This window comes from Lepisosteus platostomus, chromosome 9 (genome assembly GCF_059453375.1).
Source record: "Lepisosteus platostomus isolate fLepPlt1 chromosome 9, fLepPlt1.hap1, whole genome shotgun sequence".
In the NCBI taxonomy this organism is placed as follows: Eukaryota; Metazoa; Chordata; class Actinopteri; order Semionotiformes; family Lepisosteidae; genus Lepisosteus; species Lepisosteus platostomus.
This window is the reverse complement of record NC_142619.1, coordinates 39,349,333-39,365,530: the sequence shown is the minus strand read 5'-3', so window position 1 is coordinate 39,365,530 and position 16,198 is coordinate 39,349,333. Positions and strand designations below refer to the sequence as shown.

Genomic DNA, 16,198 nt, shown 5'->3' with positions numbered 1-16,198 from the left:
AAGCTGTCCCAGGCCAGCCTTTCCTTCTTTTCTCCAGGGATGCAATGAGCAGGTTTCTCCTAAGACCAACACACCTCACCCGGTTCTTTTTTCTTTGCTGACTAGCTGGAGCGGCCAGTTCTTTAATGACTGGGCTGTGCTGATTATTCTGTTATGACCTCCTTTACCCACATCACAGAGCACTCGAGCCCCAACCATTCAGGTCTCTTCAGGTGTTCCACCACTCTCCTGCCTCTTGTGCTTGGATTCTGTCCAATCACTACCTGCACATTGTCCTAGCTTTAGGCTAGGTGTTGCAATTGCCATTTATATACATTTTATGAATGTAACATATTAATGAAGTACTTGTAATGACTTAATTTGGTAATAACCAACCTCTACTGTAGATTAATCGCATGTTAGTAACAAATCATTAATGTTGGCCTTAGCCTGACATTAACCCCAACGGTATTTTATATATAACTGTTTAGGTCAATGCATTAATATATTATGATGTCCTAAAGTGTTTCCTAAATAATAGTGTTAGCTTATGTACTTTCAGTGCCATCTACTGGTTTACAGAAAGAAAATAAACATGTCAGGATCTTATATCCACTGTAATGTACATTGACAGAAATTATTCACTAGTTTTCTCCAACTGGTTGAGATAAATAATGGTGTAGTGCATCTAGGAAATGCAGATGGAATAAAGAAAAATATAATATGCTGTGCAATGCTAAACCCATATACAGTATCACCTTCAGTTTGTAGTGGGAATACAAACACATAAAACGATATAAAAAAAGCATGGTGTAATTATGACAAAGAACATGGAACAAAACATTGAAATTGTCGGCCACAGTTTTAATATTTTTATGTTAATTACAGTGTCATGTGATAAAGTGGAGAGAATTAAAGCAGTTCAAGTCTGTGTAGTGAACACAGCACTGTAGCTTATTAAGTATACTTATGTATCCTTAATTTGTATAAAAACCTGGAACATTTATAAATAAAATCTGCTCACAAAAGCACTTCCAACTAAAACATTAAATATGCGGTCTTCTTTAAAAAAATGACAATGCATAGAATATTTTTTTCTCACTAACAAAATAATTGAGCTTCTTTAATGTCGTGAACCTTTCTTCAGTGCTACAAATGTTTTTAATTAAATTGTTTACAAAGCATGAGTGATCAGCTTTAAAAAACAAGCAAAAAACAAAAAGCAACATATTTCCTTTAAAGCATTATCAATAAAAAGCAAAGTTCTTAAAGCTGTGCTAATACATTCTCATCCAATGAAATGCACTTTGGTCATATTCAAACAGACTGTCTCACACACACATTACAAAAAAGCTCTTACTCATTTAAAGATGCTTTAACATTGAAACATGTAACATTTTCTTTCTAAAAAGTGCACATTTTCAGGCATGCCCAGCTGGTGCCAAGCAAAGCCCAGTGTCTTAAATAATAGTTATTTCTATACTCTGTCAAAATACTTTCAATCATTGTAGCACTTACTATTATTGCTCTAAATACAGCTTGACCATCAAAAAGTATGTTTTGACTGAGCCACATAACTTGAGGCCTAAAGGAAAGGGTTTGCAAGCTGCTGCCGTAACAGTTTTCTTATTACAGCTTTCAACATTAGCGGAGAGGCTAATCCTGTTTATTTACAATTTCTTCTTTCTAACATCTTTCAATCTACAAGCCATTGTGAACTTGGTACTTGAATTTGGTGGGTTCGATATGTACAACACACCTTTTCAGATATGTATTCTTCTATTCTAATCTCCTCTTTCTTCCCTAAAGATACTCAAAAGGATATTCTTCCACCTTTTTATAATTTTAGAATCACAAATTATTTTCGTTATACTCGCCCATTTTGGAACAATACTTTGGGTGCTTTTCACATCTTGGCTAGGAGCTCCAAACCCTACAACCGCAGGTGGAAGGAGAGAATATAGGCAGATTCCATTCTGAACCGCCCCCTTAGAGCCATTCTGGTCTTATCACATCAAAGGCACCACAGCAACATACTGTACGGTCCAGGCCCGACTGGAGGAGAGTCCATGTCTCTTAATGACAAGTGTGCATATCTGCAAGCATCTGGGAGACTGCAGAGATCATGGTGTTGCTGAGAGCACAGTACTTTGATAACTTAACGTCATTTCTGTTCGGCCTTTATCGGTACAGTGAAGGAGTGCTTCCGGACACATAAATGGCGATTTGTTGTAGTTTGCTACTGGTTTTAACGTGGTTCAACCTAAATTGTATATAGTAGTAATAATATTTTGATTGCGAGAGAATGAAGGAAACCCTGGCCTACTAATCCCACCCTCCCTTCAGTGGCACTCCGCCAATTGACAGCTAGTGCCTGGGGTATCCTAGTCACAGTTGGCTAGTGATATGACCCAGGCTTGGACCTGTGATCATACAGTAGATTTCAAATGCTCAGTGTTCAAGTTAGCACCTTTAGTGATTGAGCCACTTGTGATGACCCAAAAGAGTATTTTTTGTTCATAAAAGGATGATTGCCCATTGGTTTCTGGCTTGAAGACTTCCAATCTTTGGTTCGGCTCTTTGCATTTCCTTACATGTATTAATGGGCTAGTTTCCAAGTCTGGTACTTTTTGCTCAGAGGTGACGTGTGCATTTTTCTGAGAAAATCTTGAGAACATCAGATTTGTGACCAAACAAACAGCCACAAAGGTGGATCGCATTAAGCTTAATCTACACTTGGTAATAAAAAAAAGATTAAAATGTATGCCAACTGACATTCCCTGAAGACTTCTTCCACAAGGGTCTGGAGATCTTGCTTCAGGAAAGTGACTACGGACCCACCCGCAAAATGATCAAGGGGGAACAGAAGGTGGCAATTACAGAGAGAGATGACTTTCATTAGGTGTCTTAATGACCACTTACTCTAATTTACAGCAAGAAACAAAAACAGTTCTTGCTTCCTGCTGTTTCTCAGTTCTGGATGCTGTTCTCTGATTCTAATAAGACCAATGTGATTTTGACATCTGTGAGGCACGGGCAAACAAATCTTCCTGTCCTAGAAATTGTGCAGATCATTTCTAATGAAATGTGACAGATTTCTGGAAACCTATGCTAGAATTGCTGGAATGCCCACCTTTGTGAAGCCTCTGCACACAGCAGATTTGAAAACACTGCAGGCCAATGAATGAATAACCCTGCTAGGAAACATGTTTTTGGTGTTGTCTGGCTTGGGTTTGTTCTGAAAATATATTCTCCTGCCTAACAGCAGCCTCATTGAAAGTTCATTGTGAACTCACAACTCTTGTGCAGGTTCAGCACTACTCATGCAGCAGGATTACTCAAGAGTTGCTTAGGTTTTTTTAACAAAAATGATCAAAAGTGCAATGACCCTTTTAATTCCAGTGAAACCAATTAAAAGTGGCATTTCGCTGCTGCTTGCTCACCCTTTCCATCAACAAAAGAGCTAAAATAATACTTTCCAATTAAAACAAGTTACTAAAACAAATGAGAAGAACAAACACTGAAAGGGTAAAATAAATATCTGAATTGCACAAGTGTTTGAAAAGTAAGCACTTCGATATGTCTTAGAATGGGCCACAGTTCATCATCAAGGAGCCCAAAGTCAGTTTCTGCAGCTTTTCCAATCAGTACGTGTTCCTTTACTTCAGGAGGGTATTGAAATATTCATTTAGCTTGTTGTTGTCATGATTTGATCTTCCAGAGCTGTGAATAAAACATTAGATAGTATCTTTAAAGATGTCAAGGTGAGGTGAGATGTGTGACTATGTTCTCCTGACTACCCTTTCACATGAGTTGGGATTAGATATTTAAAGATGCTCAAAGCAAAACCACTGAGACAGACTTTCGTTGTCACAATATTCTATGTGAAGATGCCTCAAACCTGTAGGATTCAGAGCTCAAATTGCAAAGTAAAAAAAATTGATGTCCACAGAAATATTCAGTAATGTTCAAATGATAATTTACAGTACTGTAGACGTTCCCTACTAGGCAATTATGATCATTTAAAAACCTCTGTTCAGGAGAACACTTTTCAAAGAATAATGACACATCCTGGTGCACAGCTTGGGCACCCAGAAGGATAGCAGTGCATGAAGCTGTTCAGTGACCACCGAGTTTTTCCATGTACACATGCTATCAATGATTATATTTGTCTGTATAACAAATTCCACTGCTCTTTTATTGCAAAGTTTTCATTACACTCTAAAAGTAGTTGACAGCTCTCTGAAGAAGCTAATTAATTTAACAAGCAGCCTGAACTGTATAGAGTCTTTCTTCACCATGAAGCAATAAAAATAAAAGTCTTTAATTTTGTAAGGACCATGTATATGACCTCAGCAGTCAATAGTTTCAGAAATGAATTACAATAAGATGCATCTGTCATGCAGTCAACAATCATCTTTTTATGTTTTATTTTTATAACTATCACTATCGTTAATGGGTGCGGAAGACTGAGACCATTAGAAAAATCCTATCCTTGGAATATTCAAGTAACTTTAAAAATGCTTTCAGGGCAAGGAGAAAACAACAAACTACTTCAATACTTTCAGTCTGAGCATCTAAAAGTACGAATAAAAGAGAAAGAGTTGTCACTTTCACTTGTTTGTTGATGAAATAACCTGCATTTATTTTAAACCATTGATAACTTCTGAGAATGTAAGTTATATGTACTGTAGAGGATGTTTATTTTTCAGATGAATTACCTTTAAATTATGGAACCTTTGCAATCAAGACCATCAGTTGTTAGTCTTTGAACACCGGAGTTGGAATCAATTAACAAACTCACCTTTAGATTAAAGCCCAAGAGATCACTAATGACCCCTGATACAGCAGACAGGATAACCACTTGAGTAATGTTGTAAAGTAAAGGATTCATGGTCAGTCCATACAGTCTGAATGGTGTGTCCAATTCCTGATAAAGAAGAGAGATTCTTAACAATACTTCCACTAGACAGAAGCCCAGTGGTATTAAGTAATCAATACCTCCTTACAAACACAAATTCAAAGGCCCTCTGTGCTTTAGATATAAATCATTAATTGCCCTTAAGCAGAGCTGAGTTTGGCTCTGGCTAACCTCCCATAAGAAACATCTCACCATATAAAACAATGTACTGCCCTAAGGAACATAAGTCAAAATGTTGATTGATTACAAAACACTGTGCACAACCTGTAGCAAAATTTATACTTTTCCCCTTTAAATATACTGTATGCAGTACTTAGAATGCAAGAAAGTTTAATTTTGTGTGTTTCTTCACTGGGTTTCTTCCAGAAATAGTGAACAACTTCACTTGCCTTTAGTAATTTGGTTGCCAGTTTGAGCACATTATTTACCAAGGTCAGTTCTTCTTTCTTATTAGGCTTCTTCTCCATTTTCAGATACAGGTTTATCTAGGAGCACAATAAAGTCCAGTCAAGAGTGAGCAAACGTCCTCTTGATGACTATATTTAACCTTCTATTACAGGACATTCAATGGGAAATCATTTTAACTATAGCTGATAAATACATATAAAAAGTAAAATATTAAAGGATCATGAAATACAACCGAAAACAATAAGCTGATAGACATTAACATATGAGTGACAGGCCAGAATTTGGCTCTAGATTAAAAAATGTGTACAATTTTATACTCTTTCTTATGTGCATGCATATGCATACTTTACTAAATCACTAAATCATTCAATCATAAAACAATTTTTCTCAGATAAAATTACTCTGTAACTTGAGAGGACAAGTCTGGAAAAAATATAAATCTATATAACCATTAAACTGAACTGTATGCTTCACTCATACAAACAAGAACACTAGAACTGACAGGTTTGGTTTTCTTCCTTTTGTTAATAGTTTTAACAATGCTATGAAAGTGAACTCTAAAATAAAAACTAGTATAAAGTGCTAAAGACAGTTTGAAAGAGTAAACAAACTCTGGAGAAAGGCTTGTCACAGTGTGCTTATCTTCAAAGGTAATGTGTGACATTAAAACAAACTAGAATAAACATAAACACATAAAAATACTCAGATATACAAATGAAAGCTTGTTTTATACAAGACTAAGGCTTATACACCTTCTCCCACCCAGTTATAATAAAATATTGAGCATGAAGGAAATGGTTTTCTGTTTTGTAAAGTGTTTTAGTCCAGAGACTCAAAAATATTACATCAGCCTCTGGAACATACTGACATCAGGAAGAAGAACAGTTTGAAGAAATCACCTTAGAAGAATCACATTGAAGAATCAGGATTGATCAATAACAATTTGAGGATGTCTCGGCAGTTGCGGCACTGGTTAGATTTGGATAATACAAGGTTGTAGGGCTGCTGAGATATATCAAGATATTTAGAAGCAGCACATGCTTTACCCTGTTGGAGACCTATTAGAATTATATCTACTTCCCAACAGGACAGTGACCCCTCGTCACACTGCCTAATCTGTAGCGGTGAGGCTTATTAATAAGAAAGAATTAAGTGTTCTGAGCCTTCCCAAATGAGGCCCCATTTCTCTGTTCATCTCTGTGGTGCAGCCACAGATAAACTATTCATGCAAGCTGATTTAAGGTTCCTTTGATAAAGGACAGCTCCCAAAGGGGGATGCACTTAGCTAAGCCTGGCTATCATGATCAATGGTCATCCATTGGCGCCTATCTGTCTAGGGAGTGCCAGATGGACATCTGGACTGCATTCCTAAGTGTCAGGAGTAAGTGACTCATATCTCACCTTGATCAACCAATCAGGGACTGGTAGGGCCGAGTAACCCACGTGGGACTCTGATGCCCATGGAACTTTCAGCCAATCAACGAGCTGAAGTTCCTCCAGGTAAAAACAGGCAACACAGAGAGCCTGAGAGATTCAGTAAGATTCAGAGGGAATTCTGTGGACTTTTCTAAAGGGAATTCAAAGGAGAATTCCAGGGCAGGACGGCCCAGGAGCAGAAGGCTCCCAAGGGCAGGACATTCTTGCAGCGCGCCTCCTGACCATCCTGAGACTCAGTCCGGACAACCACGGAACGGCCAGTGTGTCCGAGTGCCAGAACTTTCCTTTGTTCTAAGAGTCGAGAGTGGAGGTTGCCAGAGAGTAACCAGAGGATCCACCTGAGGTTAGCACCAGCAGCAGGCCTCGTGAACAGGTCAGAACTGTGGACAGCTGAATCACTATTCAGAACTAGCTCTTCATCAGGAACGAACCGGTCCTCTTCCTGACTTGCTGGGACTCACAGTCATCTTTTCTCCTGTGCACAAACTTTGCTAGTTAAAGCCAACACTAACTAGCCGGTCAGTGAGTATCAGCAGCGCACCGTCGCAAGCCGCACAGCACAGCCTGGCACACAGCCAGAGAGCGCGGATTGGACAGCAACAGCCTGCAACTGTTTCTTTGAGCCCGCAGGAGATCTGAATCCCCAGAGATTGGATGAGTATTCAACTTCAATGCATTACAGCTCGAGAATTCAATTGCTATCCCAACCAGTTGATATCAATTTAATTCCTAAGAGTTATGTACTTGTTTTGAGTATCTAATGTAGAAGTTATAACCAAGTTCATTTATGAAACGGTCTTAATGAATGATATACTGAACGTATGTCCTCTTGATATGTGTAACACTTTGTAACTGATTGAATATATATCTTTTGTATTCTGATAACCCTCTCGATAAGATCTGTTAGGTTTATATGCATATTCTATGTATTAATAAATGTATCCTCGTGTATTAGTACCTGTGTGTGTGCGTTGTTTGAGTTTTATCGCATGGTTGGATTCTAAAGCCATCAAAACAATCAATTTTGTGATTTACTGCTACAATTAATAATTGTCCCAGTAAATGCCCAAACCCTACAGAACTGGTGCCTTCAGAGAGCACACTACATTACATTTTGGCGTCCCTGGGCCGGCTATGGCAACATTACAAATCTGAACAGGCTTTTCTGAAGAGGAGCACCATCAATGTGGTCCTTTCAGTCTTGCTGATCTCCTCCTGATTGAGATGTGGTGACAGGATGTGAATAGTGGAGAGAACCCAAGAACGCAAAGAAAAAAGGATCATCTGATGAAGATATCATAGCCAGATGTTTAAGACAAAATACCATTATAGAAAGAATTTCTACAAGAAAAGAAACATCATATAAATCTAGTCATTTTTTCTGCAGAGCTTTAAAGAAATTGAATGTGGAATTGGAAGTTTAAACACTGGTAACTTACCAAGCTAACAGTGTGAATCCAATACTTTGCACCATTGTTTCTCACAATGTAGGCTACACATTAAAAGCACTTTTATCCCCAAAGTACTTTAATCCCAGATTGTGGTCTGCATGTGTGCTTTAAATGTTTTCTGCTGGTGATCTAAAACACTGAGTCTATCCTTTCTCTAAATGTTTGTTGACAAAATATCTGGTCTTCTCCTGCTTGAAGGAATGTGAATTCAGAAAGAAGCTGCTATGAGCATGAATGTGAAAATACAGACTGTTTATACAGCAGTCTTAATTTCTTTAAGAGTAAATGGATATCACAAATTTGCTGAGGTGCGCTTTTATTAAAACTGAAATCCCTGGGAATAAAAAGTGACTCTCTGCTTTGTGAGCACAGAGAGTCTTTGGAAGAGAGTGAGTCTCCACAGGCTGTGGCAGTGAGGGAGCAGACTATGTAACATTCCCATTAGGGAGATGTCAGTCAAGAAAAAAAAAGTAAGAACCTTGTTCAGAAGTAAGAACAGCAAAAAGTATGCACCATCAAGAGTACCTGCTCAGTTAGAAGAATGGAGGTATTGCTGTATTTTTTACTCGTCTCAGATCCCAGTGTGACAAACCGCAGCAAAAAGAGTGATAAGGAAATGCACCAGATCACCAGCTCCCAGTTGTAATGATAGTCCAGGAATGTTTCATGAACGTGAAGCAACTAAAAAAGAGAGTCATTGGTTAGGTGGATGATGAAAACAACAAGCTGAGGACAAAAACATTAAAGACTTGGTGTAACAGATTTTGCAGTGCCCTGAAAACGATCACATTATCTTCACAGTGCTGTTATTTACAATACTGATATAAATGCTATGTGTCCTATATTGAAAAGACTTAGGCACTTGAAGCCTCTTGAGAAGACTTAATCACTTAACTGTTTTTAATAAAGGGCTGTTTAATTAACGCTATAATTTTTCTGATTTCCAATTTTAAATATTTCTTCACCTTATTTTCCGAAAATCCAAATTATCCTCAAAATAAAACATCAAGCATTCTTACCTTTGGCCCTTTTCCACCATACCACCATAGCTTTTTTATTCAAAGTAAACATCATAAAACCATGACAGAAAACTAGTCTTCCACACCAGTCAGGACACTCAAGACATTATACTTCATACTCTATAAAAACATCAAGCTATTTTAGGCTTAAAAACACCAGCCATGTGCAAAAGATATTCAATTTGAACAAATGTGATAAAGTGGATGAAAATGAAGCAGATTATATATTTTGACCAAGAAGAGATTATGGCTACCGAAATGTAATATCTACTGCAAATAGACTCAGCAAAGATGCATGTATAGTAATCGGTAGTCTCCATAGACAAAAGGAGGAGGCTCATGTTAACAGGCACATTATCAGACTTGTATGAAATCCATAATACATGAGGAATAATCACTCAATGGCCCACGGAAAGATTTAAAAATATCCCCATGGTGCCAATAACACTCAAAGAGGTCAGACGTAATATTTCCCATGGATCATTGTGCCTTATAAATACAAAATGAAGGAGACAGGAAAGGTAATGGCTCCCAGCTGAGCTGAGTTTGCAGTGATTGAAAATCATTTTGGTCAGATGACTGGACAAGTCTGCACCAAGACACTGCTGTTTGACTTGAAGAGATGTGACAGTAGAGAACAAAGAAACCTCCTATTCCTTAGCTCTACCTCTTCAAAGAACTATTTTCTCCCTCATCACTATTTGTACTCAATGTACACCAGCAAAGAGTAATACAATTCTTTTATAACACAGAGGACCTTCAGATCTCCTGTCTGAGTGAGAAACAACACTGATATCAACACATAATTTTCACTACTGCATGAAGCAATATAAACCTGTTGATTGTCACAATTGAAAATCTACCTCATCTTTACAGCTCTTATTTTTTAATATAACACCTGTATGCAAGCTTATTGCGTTGACTACACACTGTTTTCTGTTTTCTTAAAAAATTCTATTCACAATACAAAGTTACTCTTTTAGTATAACTTTGGGAATATTTTTAGTATCTATAGAATCAGAGTATAATTATCTTTATAAAAAATCAATGAATTAAAAAAGGAAAAGATGCAAGGCCTTTTCTTTCATGAAATGTACTGCACTATAAATGTACCACAACATCAACTGCTGTTAAATGAAATAAAAGGTACTGGTGTGTGACTTAAAGACATTAACAAAAGTATTAATTGTAGGATGAGTGATAACTAAATCCCATGCTATAGTTTAAAGGATGCCTTTCAGTTTTGAACTAGAATGAAACTAGAAAGATGTGTGACTCTTTCCTTTAACATCTCAGATAATCCTCTTCTGCACTTGCAAGCATTATAGGAGTACAGCAGGTTTACCTGAGGAACTTTCAAGAGAGGTATTTCAGGTGTTTTTGGGGTTGCACTAAAAATGCACAGTAGCTGAACCTTTACACATCAACACTCTTTTATATTGCAGATGTGAAGCAATACTGCACATATTGTCACAAAGTTGCTTGAAATGTCATTTAATGTCCCCTTGAGTACAGAATATCCCTTCAGGACAGAGAGGGATCAGACACCTTGTTGAAAAGTTGTCCTGGCAGACTTCAATTCTTTCTTTCTTTCTGCCTGACCTTCCTGTCAACACTATCACTGTCTAACAAGCCTCAGTGGACTGTTTTTTAAAACCTGATGGCAGCTTTTCTTCAGAACAGCGGGATGTTTTCTAAACAACACTGGAAAAATTGATTCCCGACAGACCAAAGTGCTCAGACTGGTTTAGATACACATCTTGATGGCGCACATCTTCAATGAAGACCAAAGCTGACGAGCAGGAAATGTATCAGACAACAGATAGGGAATTATGCTGCCTTGCTTTATATCTGAATTACATTGTTCTATACAGACTTTTATCTTTAACCATTTTTCAAAAATCTGGCATCACTGTCAAGCTGTAAAATGTATCACTTTCAACCTACATCATATTCTTATGGAACTGTATTTTTCTTTAGTTAGCATCCCTTCAATGTATTTTCTGACCCCAAAATTTCAGGTACATCCTCAAAAAGTCTTACTACCACCCCTTTTCTTCATAGGTGATTACATCACCCATTTTCTAACCACTTCACCCAAGTCAGGGTCACAGGGGAACCAGATCCTGTCCTGGCAAGTAGCTGGCGCAAAGCAGAATACACCCAGGATGGGTGGGTAGCCCGTTTCATACTCCCACAAGCTTTTTGGTTAAGAAGTTCCTCCTATTCTTGGCTTTAAATGCATTAAAACACTGTTTCCATTGGTGTCTTTTGGAGGATTTTAAATACTTTTATCAGGTTCAATCATAATCTTTTCTCGTGAAGAAAGTCCAGTTCCGTCAACCTGTCTGTGTAAATTCAGTCAGTGTAGACATCTCCAGTCCCGCAACTGGCAGTTGAACACGAGTCACATAGGTGAAAACCAGGTATCCTAACCCTTAGACCAGTGGTTCTCAAACTGTGGTACACGTACCAGCAGCGCCGCCAGCTGGTATGCCATATGACCCTGGAACTTTGTTGTGTGCGCTGAAAAATCGGGACGGGTTTTCATATTTTCTATTTTAAAACGTGTCAAATATGCAGCCTACGTACTACGATACAGTGCGCGCTAATACTTCAGTGGACACAGAGCTACTATGTAATTCTATACCACTCTATAGGAATGCGTGCTACGGATGCAAGTGACCAATTGTATTTAAAACAAAAGCTATCTCCAGCAAATGGGGAGGTAGGAGAATGTGCGTGATTTTGGAACAATGCCAATGTTGTAAACACAGGAATGCATAGAAATACGTGCTACGAACACTGGTAATCTTGTGAGCACAGAAAAGCGTGATAGATAACAGAAAAATATTTAAGAACGGTTCTAAGTTAAATTGAGAAAAATACACCAAGCGTCTCTGTGTTTCGCTCCCATGCGCATGTAATAAAAACTTAAAATAAATACGGAAATAAAAATGCAAGCTTGCGGATTGCTAAAGCAGGTAAGCCCCACACTATGATGTGTGGAGAAAAGGCTGCTAAACAGCTCGACCTGCTGCCCCCCCGAAAGACACGGTCACTCATAGAATTATTGATATGGCGGATGATATTAAAAGTATATTGATAGAGCGCGTTAAAATAAGCAGATGTTTTTCACTGCAATTAGATGAGTCTGAAGTCGATTTCGCCAATTTGCTCGTTTACGTTAGATACGAGTTTGAGGGTACGTCTCATGAGGACTTTCTGTTCTGTAAACCGCTACCAACAGGAACTACAGGAGAGCACATATTTCAGCTTCAGAATGAATTTATCGAAGAGAATGGCATCGACTGGATAAAATGTGTCGGAGTTTGTACAGACGGTGCTAGAGCAATGACAAGCCGACATATTGGTGTAGTTGCACGAATTAGAGGTTGCTCCAGAAATTAATGGACGCAATGCAACATTCACCGCGAGACCTTTTCCGTCAAGAAAATGCCTGACGATTTAAAACCTGTTAGATTCTGTTGTGAATTGTATCAAGGCTCGAAAAATTAATTCACATCTGCTTTGCTTGACTAAATCACCACTCTCACTGAAATGGTGCTTTTTTATTATTTTTATTTGTTGTTGTTACTGTTTTTTTTCTGTAAAACGGTTTGAGAAGCCACCTTTAAAGGCGCTATATCAAATAAAGTTTATATTATAATATTTATTATATGTATGTGTGAGTGTGTGTGAATGCGCGCTCATGTTGGTCATTGAGAATTTCTGGGGTTCCTATGAAATGATGACTTGTAGGTGGTACTTGGATGCTTTGGTTGGATTAGGGGTGGTACTTGGTCCAAAAAGTTTGAGAACCACTGCCTTAGACCATGTCATTCATGAACTCTTTTTCAAACAAACTAGATCATTTAGATGCATTAACTAATTTTGAGGTTGTAACACTGGTTTCTATGCAGTGATACTTCCTTTGAGACCTGTAGCAGCCAGACCTCTCTGAACACTGCCTGAGGACAAGCCGACACGCACTGCTGGCACCCTCAGCTCACAGCTGCTTGCTTGGCTTTGCTCCACAATACCATCAACACAACATCTTTAACTGTTGATCTTTCCTCGGTGGTGTTCTGTGTGGCCTTCATTGTCTTTTTGGACTTTGATCATCATGCCCGGGGTGTATCTAGCCTTGCACCCACTGTTTCACTGCCACCCTACACATTCCCAACACTGAGCTGGATTAAACACTTGTAGAAAACGGGTGGGTACTCTGAAATATAAGCAAAATGCCCTTAAAATTCCAAACTTTTGTTCAAGTATAAATGCAGCGGAAAACACAAAATACCTTGAAGACGTCACCAGTTTTGCTTATAGCACTGAAAAGATAATGCAATATGGACATGATACAGTTGTGCCCCAGGAGCAAGAATAATTTTAAAATTCTTAAAATCTATCTATGAAACAACATTTTAGGGTATTCAAATCACCAGTGGCAAATAAACTGTAGGAAAACTTTTACTGTTGATAAAAAAATGAATCCCAAGCCCTCAAACTAAGAAGGAGAATGAACGGAAGTAGATATAAAGCAATACCTGAAAGTAAATTTTATGTTGGAATTGGGCGTTTTATTAATAGACTCACCTGGGCGCAGCAGATAAACACAACAGAGAGAGTCAGCAAAAACGCAGAAGAAACTATCACATCGACAGACCGCTGAGGGCCCCGTCTCTGTAACAGAGAGAAAGCTTACTGTGAGAGGCTGTAAAGAGAAGGCAGCACAGATTAATTGCTCGTTGCTATAAAGTTCTTTTACCAAAGGCCCTGCAGTGAGTATAATTCATCCCAAGAGTGGGACTGGAGAGCTTTCTGAGCCTAACTTCTCCACGAAGGAACAGGAGTTGCCTTGTCCCACTCCAGTGATCTCCATTCCAGAAGCAGCAGGCATGCTTCATATCTTACTATTAAATCAAATTAACGCCGTCAAAAAGTACTGTTTCCCCTGCTGTGTCTACAGGTTCCTCTGATCCTAATTATCCTCTCTGCATGATTAATTATAGCGTATTAAAATATTTGTTGATTAGAGGAAAAATGTAGCAGATAAAAAAAGTTTAATTCATGCTCTGTCACAAAAGCAAAGCTGACTATGCAGAAGGAAATCCAGTTAACTGTTTCTATTAAATGCACAGTGAACTAGCAAAGGCCACACATGTCATCGTACTGCCAGCAACAAGGGTTTGAATTCTAGCTTTTAGGACAGCCTCCATTTTTACCAAATTCTAAAAAGTAACTTGGGTTGATCCTGTGTGAAATTAAGTAATTGTAACAGACACTCATTTTACTCTTTCTACAAACTCTGAGCTATTAGATTAACTCAGATTAATTGTATAGTGTTTTTCATCCCAAAGGATTTAAAAAAGTACTTAACATAAAGGAGGTAATCCACTATGTCCACCACAGAAGTGCAGCTGGGTGACATGCAGCAGCCTTAATGCACAAGCAACTTTGTGACACAGCTGATCAAGGGAAGAAGTGACAAACAAGTGGTTTATCAACTGAATTATGGGGCTACATTAGGGAGGCCAGATTAAAAATGCCCAGAGTGGAATTTTTCCAGGGCACCAGTGGTAATTTTCCTGCTTCTGAAAAGGATGCAATAGAATTTTTAGTGATGATGTTATGTCAATGACCAATGTGTGAAGGATGGCACTGCCGTTAGCATAATGTCATAGGTCACTACACTGGGGCATCTGGCTTTTTGAACAGTGTAATCCAAAGGGAGGAGTGCTACAGTATCTACTGGTAACTGCTACCTACAGCAACAACCTTTTTTCCCGCTGGAAGCCTCCCATCTCAGAACTGACCAGGCCCAGCCTTTCTTAGGTCCAGAGGCCTGACATGATCAGGGTACCATGTGGTAATACTGGAATGTTGGATCTTGGAGTCTTTTTCAGAATGTGATGCAGTTTATGCATATGGAAGTCATGTTATGGCCTATTTCTAAAGTGCATTCATGTGATGCAGAGCAAACCAATTATGAGCTAGGTTTTCCCGAATTATTTTGTACAACCATATATTTTTGACAGTTCTTCCAGTTTAACAGTTGAACTCTGGTAGCAATGTAGGAGGCAACACAGAATCTGAAACTGGTCAATCCGAATAGTACGTTTGCAGATTCTGCTGGACCAAATAAGGAACGAAACTTACCTTAAGATACGAACGCAAAGAAAGCCACATCTTGATGTTCTGTACTTTCTTCAAACGAAAATGAGGAACCTCTGATTTCCTGGCTCTTCTTGCAGATGTTAAATGGCCGAAGAGTTTAGCAAAGAGTAATCTCTATGAAAACAGGAAATCACAGGTTGGTTCCTATTCACCTACTCAGTCTAAGACTACACAGACATTGGCATTTCATACAGAGGCACTAGGTTCTAAAAAATTACATTATGAATAAATTTAAAATATTTTATAGTGATTAGAACTTAATGGAATGAAATACTGTACTGCAAATGTCAAACAAATTCTAATAGTTGACTCTCAACTTGTCCAATTGACTCCGTAAAATACAAAAATTAAAAATGTATCTGAAAAAACTGTCAAGCATGCCTATGAAAGCTAGTTATTTAACTTATACAGTAATCTTATTTACATTTCTTTACAGCTCTTTTACTTGTACCCTGCGTAAGTTATGAGATTTGACTGTAATGATAAATGTGTTGGTTATAAGTTTGTATTGAACATAGATAAGTAATGTAACAAAAAACTGTGTAAAAAGCCATTTCCAAAAAACTACCCTTGACATCTGGATCAGGGTTGTCAGAAGATATCCTGTAATCATCACCTATGATTACACTGCCCTCACCTGGCATACATTTGCAAGTAAACATGTCTACCTAGCCACATATTTTACGCATTATCGAAAATTCAGAATCACCTCAAAGGTCTCTTCTTTTATCTGAGAATTTATATACATGTTCATTTTTAATTACAAGATTTACAATGTGTTAATTTCTTCCACTTTTAAATTC

At 38.1% G+C, this 16,198-nt stretch overlaps 1 protein-coding gene across 3 annotated transcripts in view; it reads right to left on the bottom strand.

Annotated features, from left to right (window-relative positions):
- Nucleotides 1-822: 822 nt before the first annotated feature.
- phtf2 (putative homeodomain transcription factor 2) overlaps nt 823-16,198 on the bottom strand; it is a 100,828-nt gene continuing 85,452 nt past the window's right edge. For all 3 annotated transcript variants that reach the window (XM_088644979.1, XM_088644981.1, XM_088644980.1), the window contains 6 exons: nt 15,378-15,509; nt 13,815-13,901; nt 8,722-8,877; nt 5,290-5,385; nt 4,784-4,909; nt 823-3,702 (listed from right to left, as the gene is read on the bottom strand). In XM_088644979.1, coding sequence (XP_088501105.1) covers nt 3,682-3,702; nt 4,784-4,909; nt 5,290-5,385; nt 8,722-8,877; nt 13,815-13,901; nt 15,378-15,509 — 618 coding nt within the window. In that variant the 3' untranslated portion in view covers nt 823-3,681. The remainder of the gene's footprint in view (nt 3,703-4,783; nt 4,910-5,289; nt 5,386-8,721; nt 8,878-13,814; nt 13,902-15,377; nt 15,510-16,198) is intronic.